Consider the following 25,156-nt stretch of genomic DNA (forward strand, 5'->3'; position numbering starts at 1 on the left):
TGGGGGCACGATGAAGGTTTAAGGGTGGCCATGGCAGCAAAAAAAGCTTGCTGCTGATGGCCATTGCCAGACCTGCATTTTGTGGCAGGCCATCCCTCCAAATTCCAGTAGCTTACCAGTAGCTTAGCAGCCCAGCTAGAGAGGCTCCACAAGCTGGATTTGTGTTGGCTGTCTCATAGTCATGGTTTAAAAGTCTGTGATGAGAGGCTATATTTTAATACCGGTTCATATTGTTTAAGGACAAAACCTTCAGTCTTTTCCCTCATTTTATTTTAATTTTGGGTTGCTTGCTTAGAAGCCTCTTAAATCTGACTTTCAGAAATGCCAGACTCCCAAAGTACCCATTAATATTGATTTTAACTGTTTCAGTTGATTCAGAAAAGATGTGGGGTTATGTTATCAGATATCATTGGAAACTGCTCAGTACCTCTGCAAACCAGACGCATACAGTCCTTGAAGTTGGAAGCCATAAGAGATTCATGTAAACTTTGAAAATGTTGTTGCACTTGGATAGGTGAACTGGCTTTTCCCCTAACAATATATTCTAGAACTATATATGCAGCAGGGAGTATTCTTTTTTGTTAGATTTCTTTAGGTAATTAATTAGGTAATTGAATTAATGCTTTCTCAATAGAAGATTTTTCTGATTTTACTGAGGTGGTGTTCTTTTTTAAAAAAAGGAAAAAATACGATATAAGCCTAAGTAAAACCAATCCATTAGTTCGTGTTGGGCGCAATTTAAATCTGTCTTTCCAAAATTTCAATCTCCAGGGCTGAGAAATAAATCTGCTTCTTTGAATAGCAATGAGAAAGACTGGTAAGCATTTCAAAAAGGTAGATGATGCACAGCTGCTAGCAGTGCTAATGAAGTTGTTTGTTCTTGGAAACTATTCTGAGCTAAACAAGGAACTGTTATTTTCTGGCTTGGGTCATTTAACTACTATGAACAATAAAGAGTTAACAGGCACCTGACATGTATGCATATTTTATTGAAAATCCAAGTAAATGAATACTGCATTTCCTTTAAGTGGAACTGATTAAACTGTTAGAGCTGGGTGGACATGTAAAAATAAGCCCAAAAAACAGTGTTCTAAACTTTGCTTTCAGGCAGCGTTCAGGTGCCTGTTAATCTTTGGCATTTGTTACCTCGTGTTTCTGTACCAGGTTGGTATGAACATACATACCACGTATGCTAAGTAGCCTTTGGCTTCTATACTTACCAGAAATTTTCAATGGAATTGGTTTACCTTTAAATAGATTTATAAAGGAGTGGATAAATGGACAACAATGGGGTGAGAAAATGCTTAAAAGAGAGTGTTGCATAAGAAAAAGTTGTCTTTGCTTTATGCAGTGAACAAAAGAAAAAAGACACTTTGAAATGCTGCAAGTATTAGTATGTCGCTTTCAGGCTACTTTCTGTGGCCCAAAAAAAAAAAGAAATTTAAAGGACAATGAGATTTTTTTTTTGTAAGAGAGAAAAAGAGAGACAGAAATCTTCTATTTACTATATACCAGTATGTATTTAGTACAGATGATGTGGTTTTGTGCTACAAGTATCATTGCTATTTTGTTGTCTGATATGTGATGCTTTCTCCAGATTAGAAGCATTAGTGCCCTCTATTGTTCATCAGAGAACTGCAAATATTTTTAAAGATTATATCCTGTATTATCTGTGATAGCATCAAACAAATTTTAACAAAAGTAATTTTGTAACAGAACATTTACCCAAGTTAAATCACTTAATATGTTAACAAGAATGTAAATTTCTATGAACCATATCAACATTTTCCATCAACTTTTCTGCTTTATGAAATAGAGAGTAATAACCAAACTCATATGAAAACACCTTGATATAAAGATGAATAGATATAGATATCCTTATGCACAGGCATTGGTTGTCAAGTTCACTATTTGTTGCTGAACATTTGAAATAGGGAAGGTATTTCTGGCCAAAATCTTATATTTGAAATACCAAACAGAAAATATTTTACAGTTCATATTCAATTCTTTCCTTTTTATTCATTATTGTAACTTTTTATTGTTTCCAGAAATGACAAAACTATTCTTATTTCAATAGGCTAGTTAGAACATGTAACTTTTGAGAACAACAATAGAAAAATAATGTGGCTGAGCTGTGTTTTTTACTACATTAAAGTAAACTGCAAGAATGACAACTTCATTCAAGCGGATCATTTGGAATTACATTAAACAGCTGCTATTAAACAGCTGACAACAAAGGAGACCATTTTGATCTCAACAGCACAGAGATTCTAGCAGCATGCTCCCTTAGTGATGTTATGAAGAACACATTGTGCTCTTGTATACCAACACACAGTGTACGCCCCACTGTGCTTGTTGCCAAACACTGGTTTTTCAAATCACTTTGTATTCAGTCAGGGATCCAGGAAGTCCAAATCCAGCCAGACAAATGCAGAACAGCTTAGTTGAAGCAGCTTTAACAGGTGCCATCAGTACAGACTTGTCGAACCAGAGACAACACAAACAAATGTGTAGCATTGGTCAATAGGGTATGATTTGCCCCATTGCACATGATGGCACTGGTTACTAAACAGCAGTTTGCCACAGAGGATGGTTAATGGAACTTCTATAAAGGGGGAAATATTGAAAATGTGTGTTAGCACATTGCAGACAGAGTCTGCTAGGTTTTTATGCTCACGTTAATTTGTTCTTTTCTATGGCGCCAGACACAGAATGGACCAGAATAAAATGAGCATACCTGTAAAGGAATAAGTGGAATGAATGTAAGATTGATTTAAGAGGGTGCTTCCCGTGCTTGAAATAGTTGACTGAAGGATGAAGAATAAAATAAGAGTAGAGATAATTGGATGGGTCATTGTCTTGTGCTGTCCTTGTCTGGCAGGGATGCATCCCTTCATTATCTCACAGTAATCTGCCATTGTTCGTGATTTGCCACATGTGTTGCCCACTAAGCTGTGTTACCCATTCCAAGAATATTGTTACCCTGCCACTTTGCTTTCTTTACAGCCGTAACCTTGACCAGCTCCATGCTGTTGTCATTCTCCCTCGAACAGGTTTTTTTCTAGGTGGATAAAACAGTGCTAGAATTTTGGCTACCAGTGTTATTCAAAGCAATTTTATGTCTTACTTTTTCCTTGGGGTAAGTTAAGACATTGTGTAGCTGCCTCAAATTAAACATGAGGGATATTAAGGATTAGAGTAATGGGCCATATTTTTATTTCCTGTTGGCAAAGGAGAGGAATTCTAAGGAGAGGATTCTAAGGAATTTTAATTTGTCTGAGCATTCACATTAAAACTTAAAATGGCACTCGCATAACATTCATTGTTCCAGTGGAATAAAAGAATCCACTGCTGGAAGATATTGGTCACTGGGAAGAAACAAAGTTTATTATTTGGCCCCTGATTCTTCTGCCCTAATTCATGTAACTAGTTCTGTTCAAACCATTCACATATGGAAAACTAAAGAATGGGCGTAGCAGGGTAACTAGGAATGGGTGAGAGGGGCACCAGCCCTGGACACTAAGTTAAGAGGGGCACCAAAATCACCCTCCTCCACCCCCTGGGCATTCATTCTTTGGCAACAAGGGCAGCCCCACAGCATTGCTCTTGCAGCAGCAGCTGGTGCATGGGCACTACGTTGCTGCTGCTTTAAGAGCAAGAGCCAGGGTGGACAGACCGTGTGGCAGTGGCAGGAGAAGCAGCAGCCACGACCATGGACTGGTAAGACTCTTGCCTCTCTTTGCCCATGCTCTCAGGAACCCGCCCCCCTTCCCGCCTACACATACACCCCTCCCCACCCCCCACAGGGTTTGTTGGCCAAACCCTGCTTGTTGTGCCACTGGATGGGCCCTGAAATGTAAAGCAGTTTGTAGGTTTACTTTGTAGAATTGATTGTGCTGGTAAAAAAAAATCAACTTTAAACAATGGTTACAGAGTGGAATTGATAACAACGGTTGCCTCTTACAGCAAATGGGAAACACATTGTCCATATGGTTTATTTTGCTATTATTATGTTGTCATGTTAATGCTAGTGGGTGGCAACAAGGATGTAATCGGGCAGAGAGTTTCACTGACAGAAGAGCATAGGGAATGGATACCTTCAGTCCTTTGTTACACAGGGTAGAAAACAAGCAATCCTGAAACTGGATTTAAAAGCTGTCTAGTGTCAGAAATCTGTTTGTCAAGTATAGGTTTTTGTTAGGCCATGATCAAGTCACGTCAGCTCAAATTTCCTGTTTTTTAGGCATGGTTTCCCAGACCTCAGATCATTCTTGTAGCTTTTTTCTGAACTTTTTCCTATTTGTCAATATCTTGTCTGAAATATGAAAACTAGAGCACCAGACCTGGACACAATGTTCCATGGGAGTCTGGCAGGCCTGTTTCTCCTGAAATCTCTCTTGTAGGACTATACTTTTTTAGTTTGATAAATTGAAAAGCGGTAGAGCTTAAGAACATTTCCCACATCTTCCTGACCAAGTATAATTAAAGACATAGTATACTAGTAGTCAGTAATTCATCCATAGTAAAATCATACATATGCTGTAAGTTTTAAACCATTAAAAAGGAGAGAGAGGAAGACTGCATTTTCTCCCCCAAAAGTTGGTGAAAGATAGAGCAGGCGGGTGATAGCTTTGATAATATTGGGTCATACTGTAATTTCAGTGGATATCTTTCTGGTTTCAGTTCAGTGAAGGACCACTTACAGCAGGGAGAGAGTGGTTGAGACTCGTGTCTGTCCAGTTCTTTGTCTTCCTGTGGAGACTTCCTGAAGTTTTGAAATGTGAATGCATCTATTTACTAGGAACTCCATCAAGATTACCTATTCCATTTTATTCTCTTTGAATTGTTGTCAAATGGTTGGAACCTCTGAGCACTACTTCCCTGGCCGGGAGCTGAATGGGTGACCTAGAAGTCAAAACAGCATGTCTGGTCCTGGATTCTGAGCCAGCTTGTCAAGTCCTCTACAACATTTTGCTCAGGCAGGCTATTCAGAGCATACATGTTTTAAAAGGATTTTGATATGTATATCGATTGCATATACATGCATTTAACTAGTGTGACAGTAATGGTGCACACACCAACTGCAGATGCTTCCTTAGCCTGACAAAGGGTTTTTAAACCCAAAAGCTTGCTAAGAAAAAAATGTCCAACTATTTAAGCTGGTCTAATAAAAGACATCAGATTCATCCAAAGGACTTTGTCTGCCAATGTCATGTCCTTAGACCAACATGGCTACAACCTACACCCCTTCAACTAGTGTGTTTCATAGTTTCATAGTAGGTAAGGCTGGAAGGGACCTGAGTGGATCATCAAGTCTGAACCCCTGCCATGGGCAGGAAAGGATGCTGGGGTCAAACAACCCTGGCTAGGTGATTATCTAGCCTCCTTTTGAAGACCGCCAGGATAGGAGTGAGTACCACTTCCCTTGGAAGTTGGTTCCAAATCTTAGCCACCCTGACCGTGAAGTAGTGCCTCCTGAAGTAGTGTCTAGCCTGAACCTACTCTCAGTTAACTTATGGCCGTTATTCCTAGTTACTCCTGGTAGTGCTCAGGGGAACAGGGACTCTTGCTTTCCCTGCTGGTCCCCCTTGGTAAGTTTATAGACAGCCACCAGAACCCCTCTCACCCTTCTCTTGTGGAGGCTGAACACGTTCAGGTCCCTGAGCCTCTCCTCATAGGGCCTGCCATGCTGCCCCCTGATCATGCGAGTGGCTTTCCTCTGGACCCCCTCAATGCTGGCCACATCCCTCCTGAAGTGCGGCGCCCAGAACTGGACGCAGTACTCCAGCTGCGGCCTGACCAATGTCGTATAGAAAGGATCACTTCCTTGGACCTGCTCGTGATGCATCTGTGGATGCATGACAAGGTGCGGTTAGCCTCACTGACAAGGCTACTCACATTGGTGGCCCATGTTCATCTTGGAATCAATAATGACTCCAAGATCCTTTTCTGCCTCTGTGCTGATGAGAAGGAAGTTCCCCAGCCTATAGGTATGCTGCTGGTTCTTTCTCCCCAGTGCAGCACCTTGCGCTTGTCAATGCTGAAACGCATCCTATTCTCCTCCGCCCACCGCTGTAACCTGTCTAGATCTAGTTGTAGCTTACCCTTCCCTTCTCGTGTGCCCACTTCTCCCCACATCTTAGTGTCATCTGTGAATTTGAACAAGGTGCTTCTCACCCCCTCGTCCAAGTCGCTGATGATGATATTGAACAGTGCGGGCCCAAGGACCAAGCCCTGCAGAACCTCCATTGCCCACATCCCTCCAGGTCGAAAATGACCCGTCCTCCACCACCCTGCAGCCAATTTGTGACCCATCTGACTGTAGGCATCAACACCATAGCCGCCTAATTTTTTAATGAGAATGGGATGAGAGACAGTGTCGAAGGCCTTCCTGAAGTCTAGAAAGACTACGTCCCCCACAACACCTGATACTGTGTTCATTTCAGTATCTTCACTTAGGTGGTATATGCTAACAATTCTCACAGTTAAGGTTCTTATCTCAATGGAAATCTGTTATATTAGCGAATGGTGTGTGGCTTGGATATGTTTAATTTTTTTTTAAAGAATTTCAAATTTACTTATAATGGAGAGAAAAGGGAGCTGTAATTGGAATTAAGAATTTCATGCTGAATCTTAGATAATATAATAAAATGAACTCAGATTTTACTTTGGTGTTATTCTGAGTTGAATGCTCTTCCAGGTTTTATTTTGGTTCATAATCTTTTGTGTATAGAGTTAATAGATGGCAGTCAGAGTTTAATCATAACTCTGATGAGCCTGATCTTTAGTGCAGGTGAGCACATGGATCTGTGTTACCCATATGAGGTAAAGTCCATACACATGTGAAGTTATTTAGAGGCAATGGATCACATTCAGCGTCCAGTCACTCTGTAACTATATTAAGGAAGTCAAGGTAAATGAGGGCAGAATTTGGCTAGGCATTTCATCCTTGATTCTGCATCATCATTGTGGGTCCAGAATACTACCCCTTCTCTACCGTCCCTTAAATAAAAAAATGGACTGTATTTAGTCATTGTATGTCTATAGTAATTAGCAAATAAGAAACTTATCTGTCAGCTGAGTGTTGGGCATTTTAAAAGTAGAATGGTATGTAAATATGCATTACTTCTAGCATCCTCTTATGGACTGAATGCACTTCTTTGTCAATAAGTATAAAAAGCTAAAATGACAGCATCAAAACTCAGGAGGTAAACAAAAAGAAAAATTAAAATAGAGCTGAGAGAGAGACTGAAGAAGTGTCTGTTGACTTTAAAGCAGAATTGTTTTCTTTATGCACCTTGGTATCAACTTAAAGTGACTTATCTGGAACAAATACACACATTCTAAACATGTAGCTTAGAGTTAAGAACTGAGACTGGATGGTGAGTCATGAGAAGGCTGGAGAGGCAATATCATGAATAGTGAACTCTCTCCTGCTTTCCTTGACACCTGCATAGTGCATACTGCCAGCTATGATAAATGGAGCAGAAACGTAGACACTTACTAAGAAGATGGAACAGAAGCTAAAGGCAAGAGAGAGAAACATGGAAAGATGTATGGTTGATCTCACATGGAGAGAGAAACAAATGGGTATGAGAGCAAACCAAGTTGAATGACATCTTGAAGACTGAAGTACTGAGGCTGAAGTGGCAGTAGGCCAGCAAGAAGAACAGATGGAAGGTGGGACAATTTTGTAACCAGGCAGGCCATTAGATAGTAACAGCACACACAATGCTAGTAATACAGATGAGGGGGTGAGCTGGTAATCTTTATGATTATTATCTGGTTCCATTCAGATTTAAATAAAGTCAGAAGGCTCATTCTTAGAGTTCGATGCACTTTTGGGGAAACAATCTAAGCAAAGGAATGGAAAAATGTGCCAGGTAATGTTCAGTAAAAGGAGCATGGAAAGTAAAAAAAAGGATTGAATTGAGCTAATCATCACATCCATTTTCTTTTCAAAGTGTTTTACAATACTAGAAATATTAGATAATTGACAGAGGACCCTTACATTTATATGTAGAACAGCTGACCATCCTAAATACAGGGGGATTACTTTCATAAGGCTAAATCATTGCATTCTGCCTTTGTATTGGACAGCAGATACAGACAGGTATGTTGAATTGTTTGGCACAATGGTTTTATTAAGTTTTTTTCCAAATTCCTGTTGATCGGCTCTTAAAATCCTAGGTATGTGGACTAAGCATTGCATCTGACCTGATGCTGAAAATATAAACTGTTCTTGTAAAAGTCCCAGAGAACAGGATAAATGGTGTTAAGCTTGCAGGGCTCATAAATTAGTTGAATTCCTCCTCTGATTCTTCTGGGTCTGTTGTGCTGCATCCTTTAAAAAATGCATCTGAAACCACGGTGATAGGTGTCTTCAAAACACAGTGCGCTGATATAAATTATGTACGCACTCTGCAAAGTACAGTACAAGGTGCAACTTCTGTTGCATAGTGTTTACAAGGCAGCTGAGGCTGGAGGTTAATTTTCATTTGGATAACCACTTAAGCTTATTGGATAACCTAACTTGAGATCCAGGTTGTCCTTGGACAAATCAATGTAAAATGCTTTTCCTAGCATCTCTTTCTTTAACTGTCAAGGCTCCATTCCTTCTTTTTCACTTTGTGACAGTGGCCACTAATAAGTCAATGCATTTCATTATATTTCAAATGCAACAATATGGTAACTGTTGGTTAACATTCACGTTATGCTTGCAGCTTCTGTATATTGCATTGTCCTTTTATACAAAGCAAGGAAAATCCCTATGTTCTACTAATGTTGAAGGGCTAAATTCTGACCTGTGCTGCATACACATCTCCCATGAAGTCATCTGGAGCCATGTTATTGCACATTTAAAGACAAAATTGATCCTCCATCTTGTTTCTGTCACCTTTGCCATATGTGAAGGATACGTAGTGTTTTGGGAGACTTGATATCATGGAAAAATGATAGTTTTGATCATATGTAGCAATAATTCTGTTTTCAGTGTCAGGGACAATATAGATTGGCTGTCCTTTTGCTAGCATTTAGAGAGCCAGAATACACTGTGGCCTCTGCTCAGGGTCTTGCAGAGGTGAAAGGAATGATATAAAGGCAGCAATTTCTCAAGCATCAGAGGTAGTTAAATTTGGGATAGAAGGTTCTTCACACTTTCTGTGGATCCAAAGAGCCCTTCTGTATTCCTCACTGAGGGTGACTGCCTTATTTGGGCACTAATGATATACTTTATTACATTTTATATTGACTTTTTTCAACCTCAAGGGTCCCCAAAGCTCTATGCATGCATCTGCTTGTGTGTGTGAGAGAGAGAATTGCGCATCTGCATCTGGCATGAAATTCAGCAGTATGCAGCACTGCTTAGCTGTGAAAGGAAGAGTTGACATGCAACTCATCAATTAAATCTAAATTTACACTGTGTAAAATGTACAATATGCTCTAAGATGTCTACCTCTTTCAAAGTGGGCAAAAGGAGGACTAGCTTTCTTTCCCATCTCTGCTGCCCTTATTAGAAATCTGCCGTATAGTCTAATGTGCATGTGGCTAAATCTTTCCCAGAGAAGGTTCTTTGAACTCCAAACCGTGGAGATGAAGATCTGAGGGTGTAGGGCAAGGGAATGGACTAAGAAGACAGATAAAACATGTACATGTATATCACAAAATGACAGAATACTAACTTAAGTCCTATCATAACACAGTTTGAGCTGGAGATTTCAGCTTGTGCAATTTTTGTGTCATTTTTAACTTTTAAATCAGAAGATATTAATTTTGAAGGAATTAGTATGACATTTCCTCATACTGAAATGAAATGGCACAAGTTAGCAAGGCTACCTGCTAAGGGTTTTCTAATGAAAACTAGAGGGATGGGGAAGGTTGAACATTTCTTATGATAAAAAGATTTCTCAATTGTATTTGGTTTATTAAAAACCAGTCAAAACGGGACAGAGAGTGTAGCAAATGATTTATTAGGTACTATATCCCCTCTTTGCATTCTAGGACCACTCCCCAGCCAGCTTTCAAGTATAATACCCTAAAATCTCAAAATTTGGGACTGTGTTTTGTTTTGTTTTGTTTTGTTTTCCTTGAGACAGGCATGTTTCTTGAAAGGCTTTATGGCTTTTTTAACCAGCTCCTTTTCTAATAATATGTGACAGTTGGAGTTTTTTGGTGTAGACAGGTGTTTATGTGGCTGCATTCCCCACAGGGTTTTGGGGGGCTGCACAGGGAAGTGTTGAGTGTTGAATGTTAAGCTCCTTCCTTTGTATGGCTTAGAAATCTCTGTTGTCCAGAATTGTACAGATAAGGCAGACCCATTTGCTTCATTGTCAGGCAATGTAGCTGAATAGAAATGCAAATGTGACATAAGGGAGCTATGCTGGGGAGGCTTTTGCTGCTGCCTTCTATAACACAGTGCTCCTGGTTGTAAGAAAATTCCCCCAGAATCCAGGATTTTTTTTTAATTAGCTACAGGTTACAGAAAAGATTCTCTGAAAGAAATTGTATCTCTTTTGCAGATGCCTCTATTTTTATGCAGTGGAACGGCTCAGTTTTAACTCCCTTATCAAGAGCTGCATGAACTGCCCAGACTAAATTGGGAGCATCTCCACACTGTTTGACAAATAGATTTTTTGTAAACTGATTTAGCCTTTCCATTGTTTGCATTTCATTATATAGCAGACTTCATGTCACAAAATCGGTATTCATTCAAAATAGAGAATTTAGAGATAGGACTGTAGCCAGATAAAAAATATTGCACAGGTCAGGTCTATTAACCATAGAATAATAGCAAGTCAGTGATCCAAGGGGTAGTTCTTCAGCAGGGAAGGGCTAACATAACTGAGGTCAGGAGTCAGACCTCAGGACTTCAAATGTGGCTGTAGCCAGATTTACAAGTAAATCTACTGGGAAAACAGGGAAAATGAAGGAACCTTGCCGTGTAAGCAGAGAAAAAGGCAACCCAGCTCTTTCATCTTAAATCTCAGCCATCTCAGTGGGTGAAGAATAAAGTCTGATTTGCTTAAGTGCTTCACTTTATTCAGAAGCTCTTACAGTTCCTTCTTCCAAAGCATGATCCAAGGATCTAACTCAATAAAGTTTAGAGAATTTATTTAGGAAATATATTGAAAGAGAAATTATGCTTGTTTGCTGCCAAATGCATTATTGAATAAAGACTGTTAGCATTTTGAAAATGCATGTATCAAGTACAAACAGTACTGAAGAATACAGATACAGCCCTTAAAAGACTGAAGCAGTTTATGTTAATGCCTCAGCAGCTGATAATCTGAAGTGGGAGCAAGGAGTTCAATATGAAGATTCAGTCTTTTCTAATTACGTTTTGTTTCTGAAAGAGGCTTAAGGCATTTCATTTTTACCCCCAACCGTATTAGATAGATTTTTACATCTCTGTGAGCAATGATGTCCTAACAGATGAATGCAGAAGCTCCTTTAGATTTTCCTACAGTTACATCTCTTTGGCACCATTCCCTTATTCATAAGCCATAGTTACTTGGGGCCCAATTCTGTGTCATTAACAGCAATGGGAATGCAGTTGCTCAGCACTTTAGAAGCTCAGTATTTAACAAGACAGCAGTCTCTGAACTCATAGTTAGGCCCATTACTTCTCTCTTTGACTAGCTTGCCTGGATAATTGACTATTCTGTTATTGCCTGTATAATATCTGGTGGATCCTCTAGCTGGAAACTGTAACCTGCAAGAAATAAATACATAATATAAACATTCATACATTAATGAGAGGCCCATTTTTTACCTAGGGAAAATACTATGGAAGCCAGTATGAGTTTTGCTTGAGAAGGGGCTGTAAGTTCAGTCTTGTTGATACGAATCTGAAGTTGGTTCACTTGAATTTTCTCTCAGGGAGCAGGTTGGATTTTGGGGGCAAAGCTAATGAAGTACTATCTGTTTAGCCTCAGAAACTGCAGCACTCACCTCACATGAATGTTTTGCAGGGAAGTACCCATTAGGCCTGCTTTTATCCCTTTCATCCCTTTGTTTAGTAATGTAGAATCAGACAATTATATTTCATCGCTTTTCAAGCTTGAACCCTGAAAGACCACTTAGATCAATGCAACTGAGTTCAATCAAATCCTTGGTCTACAAAAGGGGCAGAGCTAGTTGCATATAAAGGCAAGTTTTGTACGTCTTCGTAAGGGAGAAGAGTTGGAGATGCATCCAAATTTGCAGGTACATGAATTAAGGTGAGCAAGGGTAAGTGTGATGTTTACATCTCATAGAGCTGAATCTATTGATTGAGATTGAATAATTGAATAGAGCTAATTGCCTGATCAATAGAAATGAGGCTGGTAGTGGGACAGGAACTTAAGCAATAATGGAAAGCTCTAGCCGCAGAAGATCACATTAGGATTATATTGTCTCATTTAATCATCTTTGCTAATACCGTTAGAAAAAACGTGAATGATTTCATTGCATTAACCACAACAAATACAGACAAGACCCACCATATTTAACAAAGTGTTGTAATACACTGTAGTAAAAAAGGGTTAAAGTGGTCAAATTAAATGTTAGTGTAAAATCATTTCAGTGTTTGCAGGATAGATATTGTGTATTGCTGCAAAAAAGTACTTGCTACATTTTTGAATGAGGTATTATATACCTATCAGCTTTAGTAGTGCTTAGTAAATCCTTATGAGAGCAAAAAATAGCATCTCAATATGCTATATTTTTTGGGGACTTCCTTTAAAATCACCCAAGTTCTGATATTGAGGTGGGCTGGGCAGCAGGCTGTAGTGAGCATAATTACAAGTGTATCACATTTTCTTTCGGACTGTTAGAACAATATCATATTTACCCATTTTTCACCTGCATATTATAACAACCCTTCAAAAACTAATCTCTGCTGGGGGGGGATGGGTATGGAGGAAGGGAAGGCAGGGAAGGGAAGCACAAGATGATGCTTCACATGTCAGGTGCTTTATGTGTGCATCCATTTGTATCTCCTAAATACTCATTTGGCTGGCAATCTAGAAGACATCATCATTTTAAGTTGTACATGTAAAGGCTCACTCACTCCTGCGGAGTTGTGTGTAAGAGTTACATCAGAATCAAAGCAAGGGCTCAAATTAATATGGACTAGTCTGAGCTGATCTTCAGATTTTGTTACATTTTGTCCATTTGATAGCTAGGATTTTAGAAAGAGAAGGAAGAAATAACCTGCTTTTTTTCACTTTCGGACCTCCCCCCCCCATTTTAGTCACTCAAAGTTCTGTCTAAACAAAGGATATGAAAAGTTGATCTACTATAACTATTATTGATGGGTGTTGCAGGTCCTTCTGGGAAGATCTGGTTACTAGTGAACAGATAAACTGGATAACTTTTTTCCATTTCGTTAGGTTTGTGTTCACATGTAGAGGGCTAGATGTCACTTGCGTCCATTTCAGAGATGCTGGTTTCAAATGGCAAAAGCCCCAAGTTGCTTGCACAGTAAGGACATCCTGAAGGGCACCACCTTCTGGAAGTTGAAAGATATTTCAGAATGGTGGATTATCCATATTGCACCACTGATTTAGTTTATCCCAAATTTTTATGTCCCAATTCAGTTGAAGATCAGAGTTAAGATGGAAAATCTCACCTTGCTCCTGAGAGGACTAATTGCATTTTGTATGGAGGTAGTATTCCAGGTTAATAACAGTAATGGATAACAAAAAGTCCTTACTATGTCACGTAGTCTCTAACTTTTCAGTAGATGCAGTAGGTGTTTTTCTCTTGTCAGTGTTTCCTGCAGCTAAGCAGTGAAGGCTTGATAGTGTTATATGCACCTCTAAAAAGCACAACCTCTTTTTAAAATATTGTTCAAGAAACATGCGCAGGATGTCAGACAACATAAAGACAGCATGCAGAGATAACCCTGATGAAAGTGATGGTTCCAGTCATCTAGTGTATGGATAAAAGATTTCTGAGGGTATGTTACTTGGCAGTTCAACATGATCTGGCTGTTTGTTAATCAAAGAATGTGGGAAGAACAAAGGAGAGACAAGTGCGTTGTACAGTTATATGAGGTGCAGTAGGACAATTAATGCAGTGGGAGGGTTGGATAATAGTGGTGGAAAATGAGAGTGGTAGGAGGGTAAAATTTGTTTCACTTTGTTCCATGTGACTGGGGTTTGTTGGGAAGGGGGATAATATTTTTGTATGCAGTCAGAGAGCGTGTTCTGTAAATCTCTTCAGTTGCCCGTTCCCTGAGTGTCGCAATAGATTAAGTCGCTGTGTGATGATATGACACCGCCATCACTCGTCTTCCTGGGATATTGCTGGAGGCAACAACAAACCTGTGTCTTTGGCACATGTGAAGGAATTTAGCGCTTGAGGGGTTAAATAACACAGGCTCCCCTGTGGATCAGCTTATGCTTGGACAGTAATAATAGCAATAACATTAATAATAAAAATGCCAGAGCAAAGGGAGCGAAGGGGGAGTTAGGGGGAGAAAGAGAAGGAAGAGTGATGGAAGATGGGCTGGGATAGTCAGGGAAAAAAAGGGCAAGCTGCAGATAATGTGTTTTGTACGGCAGGTGCATCGGCTAGAAGTCAGATTTCATAGGGGCCCCTGAAACATGCACATGCACAAACACACATTACAAAAGCTACGGAGATAGTTAGTGGTGTGTGTGTGTGTATATGCACACACGCTGTCGCTTCAAGCCATGATATCCTAGGGCAGTGTAACAAGCAATTCATGTCAGCTCACGGTAAAGATTATTGGTGTTTTCACTGGGGAAATATTTGCACTCCATCTTCTTCTTTTCTATTTTTAGTGCTTTGAGCTTCTAGTCAGGTAGGAAGACAAAAAAAATTATAAGAACCAAAAAAAAAATAGAAAAAAGACCCATTAGATCTTGTCCCTCAATTAGTCAGCCCCAAACCCCTTATCTCACTTAGGAATGGCTGCTGGTGCCAGGTTTTTTGTCTCTGTCTCCTTATTTTGTAGGATACTATGTTTCATTTGGGATGGGAAGGAAAGAAGGAGAATTCATCATTTTTCATGAAAAACAGTAATATTTGAGTGGGAAACATTTTCTTCAAACTTGAGGCCTCTGAAGAAAAAAAAGGGTATTCAAAAGCGGAATAATGTGGACTCTTTATTCTTAGGCACAAATGCCATCACAGTAAGGAAGAGCAATTCATTGCACTTGAAAAAAAAAAGAAATATGAATTTGTCCTCTTTCAGATTTATTGTTTATCATAATCATCTTTCTGGTGAAACGGGCTAATTTACTCTTTCTATAGGAATATTTTAAAGGTGATTATCATAATATCACAGCTGCTGAAAAGGTCTAAAATAGGACATTGACCTTGAGTGCATTCCTGTGTTTAGCATGTGGCACTTAACATTCAAGAAACAATATAACTGCAACTCATTTATTAATGTATAATCTCAAAATGTTAACTCTTGCTCTGTAAATACATGCCATAAGGATTGTTGAAAGCTTGCAGTATCCTATGAAGTATGCGTGATATTTTATCAGTGTAAATATGTATAAGATTTTTAAGATTTCTGCTGGGAATACTCCATAACTAAAGTAAGTTTTCCCTTTGGTACTGCACTAGTTTATGATTTAATTTTTACTGACATTCCACCAGTCATATTATTAGCTTCACAAAATGAAAGTGAAATAATCCTGTATTAATTAAACAGAGCAACTGAATTCCCTCAGTCATCTTATCCTTGGATGTCTGAGACCGTAATGCACTTCTGCTTCCCTAAAGAAACATACACTCAGAAAAAAGCTTGGTGTAATAGAGAAATATCAATATTGAAGTGAATGCCCAAATTTTCTCTTGTGAGAAATATATATATTTGGTGGGTGACAGGCAGCACATATTTTTCTTTCTGTTATAGGGTTTGGAAAAGGTGTTCTGTTCAAGACGAAAAAATTCACTTACAGCAATGTGAAAGGGCTCTATTCTATAGCAATGAAGGCATTTATTTAAATATCAGTGACTGTGTCCTTGAAAATAAAGGGAAAAGAAAATATGGAGTGTTTTGTTAAGATCAGATGAATAGAATGTGCTTTCATAATATGGTAAGGTAACTGATTTCTTATACAAAATTTTCTGAGTTTAAAAAACAAAATTTAAGAAAACAGGCCAGTTTTTTTGTGTGAGAAAACAATTCCTGCTCTGTGGTTAAGTTCTAAAGCACATTTTAATACTATGTATATTTTTCTAAAACTGAAAAAAGCAATTAATGTTAAGTAGAGACTGTAGTAGCAGATGTTTCTAATGCAATAACCAGCTGCAATCTGCCCAACTGTATAAGACGGGTGAACAAAGTTTGCAACTTTTTTACTGATAGCTTAAAAAAAACAACCCAGTATCTAGAGATGTGGTGTGTTCCTTCACATGAAGAACACAAATGGCAAACTCAAGCCAAATCCAATGGGGCAACAGGATAGCAACCAGAATAGTTTTACTGCTGATCGTTCAGCAGCATGCCACGTATTATGTTCTTATTTAGGACTGTTCTGTCACTTGATTACTTTGTGGAGTGGTGGAAAGGAAATCATAAGAAAATATTAACTTGATCTTTTCATAGTTCATTTACAACAAGAGGTGTCATTTCAACGTTTGTTTCAAATGTTATTAAAAACATGGCTGTCCTCTGCTAGATTTTGCTGAAGGACAGCTCTGTGTGGGGAGAGCGTCTTTCTTAAATAGGGTAGGATTCACAACTGGCATTTGTTTTAATGTAAATAATTTCTCAGCAGGTGCTTGGGAATTGTCATGTTTTTTGCCCCCTTTCCAAGTGTCTCTTGCTCATTGCTCTTTTAGATAAACATGCACTTGGCACGACTTACTGTGCCGCAACTGTAAAAGTGCCACCGAATGTTACTTCTTCGGTTGCCTTGAGGTAGCTGTGGTTTAGGAATGTGGCTGTTTGGATGCCTTGAACTGTCTGTAGTATTTAAGTGTGAGGGTGCTTGAAGATGTACTGTTCTGTACATGGGGATAGTTATATGCACACAGAAATGGGGATGTGTAATGCTTATCGAGTGATGCAGACGCTGGTGACAGAGGCTTTTTTTTGATACCCCCCATTCCAGCACTGTTTTCTGTAGACTCCTTGTGGTAAGATTCTGCATTGTAGATTTTGATGTTGGTGCAGACGTGTGAGTGTACTTATTATGTATCCCCTGCTGAAATTCTGTAAGCCAATGTCTGCCTTGACTGTGTTTCCCCCCAGTACTTACTATTTTTTTCTAGTGTGGCACATGCAAGCTTACTGAGAAACTAAGCTACAGCTTGTCCCAGTTCTTTGACGCAGTAATCTTTCTTCTTTCTTTCTTACTTTTTTTTTGTTAACCGATCACTAACTGGGAAACCCAACTTCAAGCGTATAGTTGGAATTCCAGACCCTGGTGGAGGTGGCACTTGAGTCCCGGGGACGAAGCCAACTGCTTTGTTTATCAACACGTACAGTATAGCACTGTGTGTTTCTGGTTATCCAAGGAGCAGAACTGGCAGTGAAGACAGCCGCTTGCGTGGATGAAAGATGGTTGGTGGAAAGGTAGTGATGGTTAATAGGGTGAGAGAAAGATTGGATGGGGAGAAGAGCAAAGGAGTAGTGGAAACTGTGTGGACTTGAAAAAGGTAGTATACTGGAAGACAGCATAAGAGAAGGCAATAGACATCACATTTTCAGCATCTGAATACAAATACACTATCTGAAAGATAATGAACAAAAGTAAACGTAAGGTAAAGTGTGGTGTGATAAGATCTGAGCGGGTTTAATAATAATATCTTAAATAATAACTTAAATTCCATTAAAATTATACTTGAAATGGCTTTTGCCAAGTGACTTGTATACAGAGATTCATCATGGATTAGCTTTCACAATAAAATAGTCACATAGAAATGGGGTTTGAAGGAATTTCAAACCCATATGCCACTATAGTGACAAATAGCTACTTTAGAATAAGTGGATATGTATATTTAAAGATATATAATTAAACAATATACATGTACACATTTGCATTGGAGATGTTTTGCTTTGTTTATGAAATATGCATGAATGGACCAGGTAGCGGGATCAGTACTTTGGGTTTACATAGGAATAAAGGATATCTATAACAATAAACATATTTTTCAAGTGCTGCTTTGATTAAAAAAACTACAGCATTTCTTTTATCAAAATGTTTTTCTAAGAGACCATTCTAATACTGTAATATGATTAAATGCCTCTCATTTTAAAATACGATCAAAATGTTTTCTTTCTGTGTGTTAGTTCTACAGAATGCTGAGCTTTTATTCTACATCTCAAAGCTCTTTTAATTCACTGCTCACAACTGAATTTACATCTTAATTACAGAATTCACATTTAACAATATAGACAGCCTAATGCTACTGGTAATTAAGTTTTTACTACCTGCTTTTATACAGTAGTCAGGGACATAGTTTTGCTTTGTGAGTTCTGATCTGTAAACTTGCATGTATTTATATCACATAAATAAGAAGCAGGCCCATTTTTAAGATTTGGTTAAATTCTGTACACATTTTGTCATAAACAGGTACAAACAAGTGCATTATGCATATATCTATTTTACACACACACACACACACACACACACACACACACACACAACCCCGTTCTGCAGAGGTTTCTTTGGCAGAAGCTGCAAAATGGTTTAGGAGAAGGCATTTGTGTTCCCATTTGTGAATGGTATTAATGCATTCTGAGGGTGTGCGCTGATTGGTTTTGATCTAAAAGATTATGCCATTTGCATCATCTAGGGCTCCAGCCACAAAAGACTTAGTGAGCACTAATACTGAATTATTTTTTTTAAATGTTGGTTTTTCTCTGTTATCTTCTCTTTCACAATAGCCAGTATTTATATACATTGCAGGTTGACAGGACAAAATATTTTTTGAAACTGGAAAATAAATATGAGCTTTTATTTCTAATGTTAAACTAGCAAACTATAGCTTTTGAGAGAAATGTATGGAGGTGACATTTTCAGCTAAGGTGTGTGTTTTCAGTGTAAAAAGTGACTACTGCTTTGCATATGATCATTTTCTTGAGACTGGTGTATTCAGTGACCTTTCTTTATGACAGAGGTGGACAATTATGAGTAACAGAGCTAGTATCTGGGGAAATTGGATCCAAAGATGATTATGTAGGCATGCATATGAGTAATGTTTACTTCCCTTCCAGTTCAGTAACATTGATCTTAAGAATAATTTTAAAAAATTGTAGAGGTGGCTGTATGAGCCAAAATTTAACCTGCCACAGTACAGTCCTTATCTTGTTAAAATGAACATGCAGAGTTTAGTCCACTATAATCCCACCACAGTTACAGAATAAATTGATCTGTCCTGGAGTTTTTCCTTCTGTTTATGAACAAATTCTAAATGTTTGAATTTGGTGAGGAGGTGCTAAATATACCCCTGTTAACTTGTACCCAGTCTGTATATTCACCCAGATGTTCACGCATACACACTCATAATCCCATGTGCAACCATCTTGTTAAAAGACATGCATTTTAAAGTGCTAATTTTAGTGTCCAGTATGTACAGATAACTGAGAATTTCAGTTTAAATATGAATTAATAACACAACCCTACAGCTGAAAGTTCAGTTACCCAGAATCTTTAAAACGCTAGGTTTGATTTTAAGTGCTCAGTATAAACCAGGATGATCAGAAGGTAGACAAACAAACAAAAAAGTATTAATGCATGAAAAATTAAAGCCCTTAAAAACAAACCCCAACTCAACTCCCCTGCCCCTCCACCCCACCCCCCCGAAAAAATGTAATGAAACAGATAATGGGAGCACAAACTTCATTCTCTACCTTATGATGAATTCTTCCCAACATTTACTGAGAGTCTGCAAGTATTTCTTCCTGGCAAGGTACCTGGCAAACTCTGTTTTTAAGTTCTAGAAAACATCTTGTGTCTAGAGAGTTAAGTGAATTAGCTTTTCTTTGTAGCCCCTTCGAAAATGTTGGAAGCATTTACATTTCTTTTTATTATCTCTCCACTCTGTTTTCAGTCTCTTTCAGTTTCTCCACCCCTCTCTACCTGCCTGGCTCTTCTCAATCTGTGCAGCCTGTGTTCTCCTCCCAGCGGATTGGCTAATGTCCTACCAATCCAGTGCCTGTCTGGGCCAGTGGGACTGCATATGTAAAGCCCTACTTCATATTAATAAGCTCCAATCGGGGCTTTAAGTCCTTGATTAGGAGAGTGTGAGAGCTTTTGGTCCCAACTGGCTGTGCCTATAGGCTTGTCACCAGGAGAACATTTGTGTTAATTGCACTGTGCTCTGTCAAGGAAACTTTGATTTATAGTGGGGTGCACAAATAATGGTTGCCGAGCGCACATGGATTCGGTAGAACTTTGCCTTCCTGAATCTTTTTCCCTGCACTACGAAGAAGAGTAGGTACCTTTCTCCCCCCCCCCCCCCACCCCTTCTCCCCTTTTTTTTTAATGAGAAAATCTGTAAACACTGACTCAGGTAATGCTCTGTGGTTTCTGTGTGCATGAGTGGTCGTTTGTGTCTGTCTTGTCTTTTTTGTGTGCTGAGGGTGATCTGCTAATTCAGTAAGTGGAGAATTGTTCTCTGACTACAATGTTACCTTTGAGTCAAAGCCCTGTGACTGTCAGTAAAACAGCTGTGTGACAGTCACTTCTTATTCAGGTACTAATAATAGGCACTTGGCAGAAATGCTTAGTGAATTGTTAAAATGTGTCTTTTAGTAGGACACGTTTTTCCCAGGCAAAAAAAGGCGGGGGGGGGGGAGCTTAAAAGAATATAGGCTAGAAATGATTTATACCAGTACCTCTCATGTATTTGCAGTTTGACAGATATTTTGGTCTCCCTGTCATTTCTGACTGTGCAGTTAGTCAGGAAAATAGCATGACTGCTTAATTCCTCTCTTAAGGAATAATACTGAAAACTAGCCTTCTGCAGTTTGAGCCTGAGATACTGCTCAGCCAGCACTGTGCTGACAGATAAATCCATTTAGAAACAAGGGAAATTTGTACTTTCTAATAAGAGACAAATACTGAGGATGAAAAGGGCAGAACTGATTTGAATGTTTTTACTTTAATAGAGAACTGGTTGAATTAACATGAGCATGTAGCCTGTTTTGTTTGGTTGTTTCCCCACAAAGGACAGTAAAGTACTTCTTAATGTACGGCATATATAGTTGTTTCAACTGTACCTATTAACTACCTACTTTAATATATGTTCACCTATATGGGCTTAGACTTTTTGAGATCTAAACTAGAAACCCCCCCAAAAATCAAGCATTCAGTCTTGATGCGTGGCTCATAAACTTGATTTCAGCCTACAGTCAGGATTAAATATTAGTATATCATGGGAGTTGTCACTGATTCATCTTTCTTTATGTCGAGCCAGTTACATAGCTGCGCAATGACTGTAATACTGAAGAAAAAGCAAAAGCTGATAGTAAAACGTAGCCCTAGATGTAGTATGTAGGAAGGCTGTATTGAGAGGTGACAGACAGTGTATTAGAGGTGGATGCCCACTAGCTGTCCGTAGTGTCTGCATATTACATTGCTATTTGTAATTAAGCCAGAGATGAAAAGTGACTTGCGGTGATGGTGTGTTAGGGAAATAAAGAGAACAGCAGCAGATAGACTTGCCAAAGGAAAAACACTTTGAGAATGGGAAGAGGGGGAGGATCCACTGTAAAATTTCTGGAGTAAATAAATGAAAATAAACAAAGCTAGGATGCCCACTAATAGGTCAGGGCTCAGTGAACTACTGTACAGCGTTAAATTTCTCCACACATGTATGAATACAATTGCCACAACTTCCATTTAATATTTGAAGTTTTCTTTAAAAAACAGATATTTTAATTTTTTTTTAGATATTTTTAAGGAGCTTTCTTGCATTTATGTTCTTACAGCTAATTTGAATGATTAGTTTGGATAAGCCTCTTAAAGTAGATGCATTTAAATGAAATAGAGGCACATGTCTTTTTGGCTCCAGTGTAAGATTCAAACTAATTCTTTTTTCCCCTTTGGCTCAGTTAAAAGTCTTCTTAATACCAATTTATTGTCCAGAAGTGGAAACTAATAGGTAGGTGGTTAAGTGGATAGATAGCAACACCTAATGCTCAGAAACACATCTGTCTCTCTGTCTCAATTAATAAACCACAGAGTTTTGCATGCTATTAATATTCATATTAATTGCATCTTGAGTGTATGCTATCATGTACTTATGCACATAGAAACATAAAGACAGTTCTGCAGATGAAGTAAACATAGTAGATAATTTCAGTAGTTCTCACTTTATAGAGGATGATCATGCTAAAAATTGACTGAACATTTTGGGAGTGCACAGACATCTGTCTGATCATCATTAGGTATGCTTTGATTTTGAGGCAGAGCATGTTCAAGAATGCAATAACTTAAAGCCAGCTGCAACCATGGCTTTTGCTTTTTCAGCAATAACAATAACACTAATAATTAATAATGGTTAATAACATAACAGATGCAATAAATATATCTGGTCATTTTGACATATGTGTCAGTTTAATCATTCTAAATGAATCAGTGTGTTCATAACATGAAATCGCCTTCAACCTCTGATTAAAATGTAACGTTGACTAAAGGATTATAGAGCAGACTTAATTTTACTGACTGTTTTAACAGTTGTCACAGCTGTTGGAAGAAGGAAAGGCAATTGAAACACTCCAAAAAAGGGGAGGAGGGGGAGGAACTAGTTTAGTAAATTTAAACATGATCTCTGAATGCCAAACATAGAAAACTGAATAGATTTGTGACTACAGATAGCTTCTTTGCACCATGTACATTTGCCCTTTGTGGCTCACTCTGTTCCATGAATTTCAGCCCCCGACCCCTGCCCTACTTCCTCCACCCAAAAAAAAAAAAGAAAGGAAATAAAAAAGAAAAAGAAATTTAAACATAAAAACCCCAATATTCTTGGCTTTTTATTTTGCAGGACAACAGATAAAATACAGATATTATAAGAAATAAAGCTTGACTAGCTCTGGTGTAATTTTAGATAGAGAAAGTGGGTCTAGACAGCAATCACACAGAGCAGCAAAGGCATGATGATAACCAGTGCACGTTTTAAATAATATTTTTCTAGATGTGATCATGTTTCAGTACAGGAATGGCCCATCTTTTGTATAATATTTATATATCTATATTTTTATCTGTACCTAGAGAGAGAGCAAGAGCATGCATGTAAAATAGGAGAGTTTGTCTTAGTTTCATTATTCTCCTTTAAAAATGTTATGATAAAACTGCTTATTTCCAAAGACTATGATCTGGAAATACCTGCAATTTCTTAGTAGAGGAAAGGGCCGGCCGGCCAAGTATTTCTTTGTAAATAAGTTGGAAGTGGCAATTGATTCTACTCTACCGTTTCTTAGAGGTGGGGACTTTTAACCTCATGTGCCAGAAGTATTAGGTCTCACATTAACTCTTTGAAAAAATAAAGAAAACAGCATTCAGGTTCAAAATGATAAGGCCTCAATACCCATATCAAGTACTTAGTGTGGAACCCAGCACTCTGATGTGGAGTGAACCTAAAAGTGTGTCTGAATGAATGGATCCCTTTTATGCTCTCTCCATGGACAGTAAGTGGGGCTTGTTCCATGGTTCTCTCTATTTTAGATTTTAGGTTTTGTTTGGGGGTTTTTTTCGTAGACTTTGTTGGCAAGTTTTAAAATGCTAAGTGTAAAGGGCTTGTGCTGAAATGGCTGTCTGACAGCTCTTCATTTACTGGGGCTGGCCCTTCTTTTAGTGATGGTTGCTCATTTTAATGTGTTTATGGTTGTGCTCTTTTATTTACTGAGCCTGGTGCGTTGCAGTGGTAATTAACCCGTGTTATTAGCAAAGCCCTTGTGGATATCCATTAATTCTCTTGAATAGCTGATCATTTTTTCTACTGTTTTTTTCTTTCCTCTTTTCAAGGCATACTATCTCTTTTTGTAGCGTTCTAATTTTCTTTCCTTAAAACCCAGGCATATATGTAGAAAGGCACTGTACTTATTATTGTATAGTAAAGGATAACTGCGTTCTTACACAACTATTTTCAGAGATGCTGAAGAGAATGGAAGCAATATTGAGCTCTAATAACAAATCATGTCTTTTTCAAAACACATACTAAAATAAGAAAGGAATAGTCAATATTTACCTTTTTTAGAGCTGTGCAAGACTGTTATGACAGTTCAGGTGTTGCTCTTATTTCAATCGGATTTTAACTTAGTTAATAGCACTTTGGGCATTTAAAAAATATTGAGCCAGCACAAAAATACTTGTGCTTGCACTGCTGAGAAAAGATAAGGACTGCCTCATTAGCCAAGCCCTACTTTTCTAATTAATTTCAAATACATGGTGCTATTCATCAGATAAAGAAGGTAACCGGTCCATGATTATATTTAACAATACTTGAATCATACTTTGCTTAGAGTAGCTGGCAAGTATAGTAAGCCCATATTTCTTAAAGCTACACCAGCCTCTAGACTCTATATCACATCGCACATGTTATGCAGTGAAGGTATGATATTGGCTCCTCATTCCTTTTGAGCAGTACATTTTAGAGAATGTTTCTAAAGAAATGATATTTGCCATATGTGGGATTGTTTTCACCCATGTTGTAAGTATAAGTATGAATGAATGTCACACTTAAAACCTTCAAACAAGTGGCCAATTATTATTAATGTTTGCTAGCATTATATTGGTCATTAAAATGCACAGGATAAACGTAGTAAATTCTTAAGTCACTCTTGGTCAGCATCCCCACTGAAGTTTAAAGTAGGCTCTATCATGAGACATATTTTGCTCTGAATTCTGTTCACGGCAGGTTCATGGGGGGAAGAAACAATAAAATGTTGATCTGTTACAAGTGCATATGAGCCTCATGCTAGCAAGCTCTCTGGAGGAAATCTGTGATTATGCTGGGCCAGTTTGTTCAGTTTTTATCTCTTTTACATCCACTGGCCTTGTATTAAATTGTCATTGTCCTAAAGCACATGAGAGAGAAATGAATTGCACTTCTCGACATGCTCTGACAGTGAAATATTTAGCCTCCCTGTCTCCAATCATACTCATGTGTATGTTTGATAGTGCAGTGATGACACCAACAATCTCTGTAGCTTGACATTCCACTTATTACATGTTCTTTT

At 38.4% G+C, this 25,156-nt stretch overlaps 1 protein-coding gene across 9 annotated transcripts in view; it reads left to right on the plus strand.

Moving 5' to 3' along the window:
* Window positions 1–25,156, plus strand: part of ESRRG (estrogen related receptor gamma) — a 516,894-nt gene that overhangs the window by 286,483 nt on the left and 205,255 nt on the right. Inside the window, exon 1 of one of the 9 annotated variants that reach the window (XM_090048853.1) lies at window positions 20,228–20,405. The exons of 7 other annotated variants lie outside the window; for them this stretch is intronic. In XM_090048853.1, coding sequence (XP_089904979.1) covers window positions 20,350–20,405 — 56 coding nt within the window. In that variant the 5' untranslated portion in view covers window positions 20,228–20,349. Of the gene's footprint in view, window positions 1–20,227; window positions 20,406–25,156 lie in introns of those variants that run through there. One more of the 9 variants, XM_090048860.1, reaches the window with a different exon arrangement.

The sequence above is a fragment of the Crocodylus siamensis genome, chromosome 1 (assembly GCF_052110815.1).
Source record: "Crocodylus siamensis isolate JL-2025a chromosome 1, ASM5211081v1, whole genome shotgun sequence".
NCBI lineage: Eukaryota > Metazoa > Chordata > Crocodylia > Crocodylidae > Crocodylus > Crocodylus siamensis.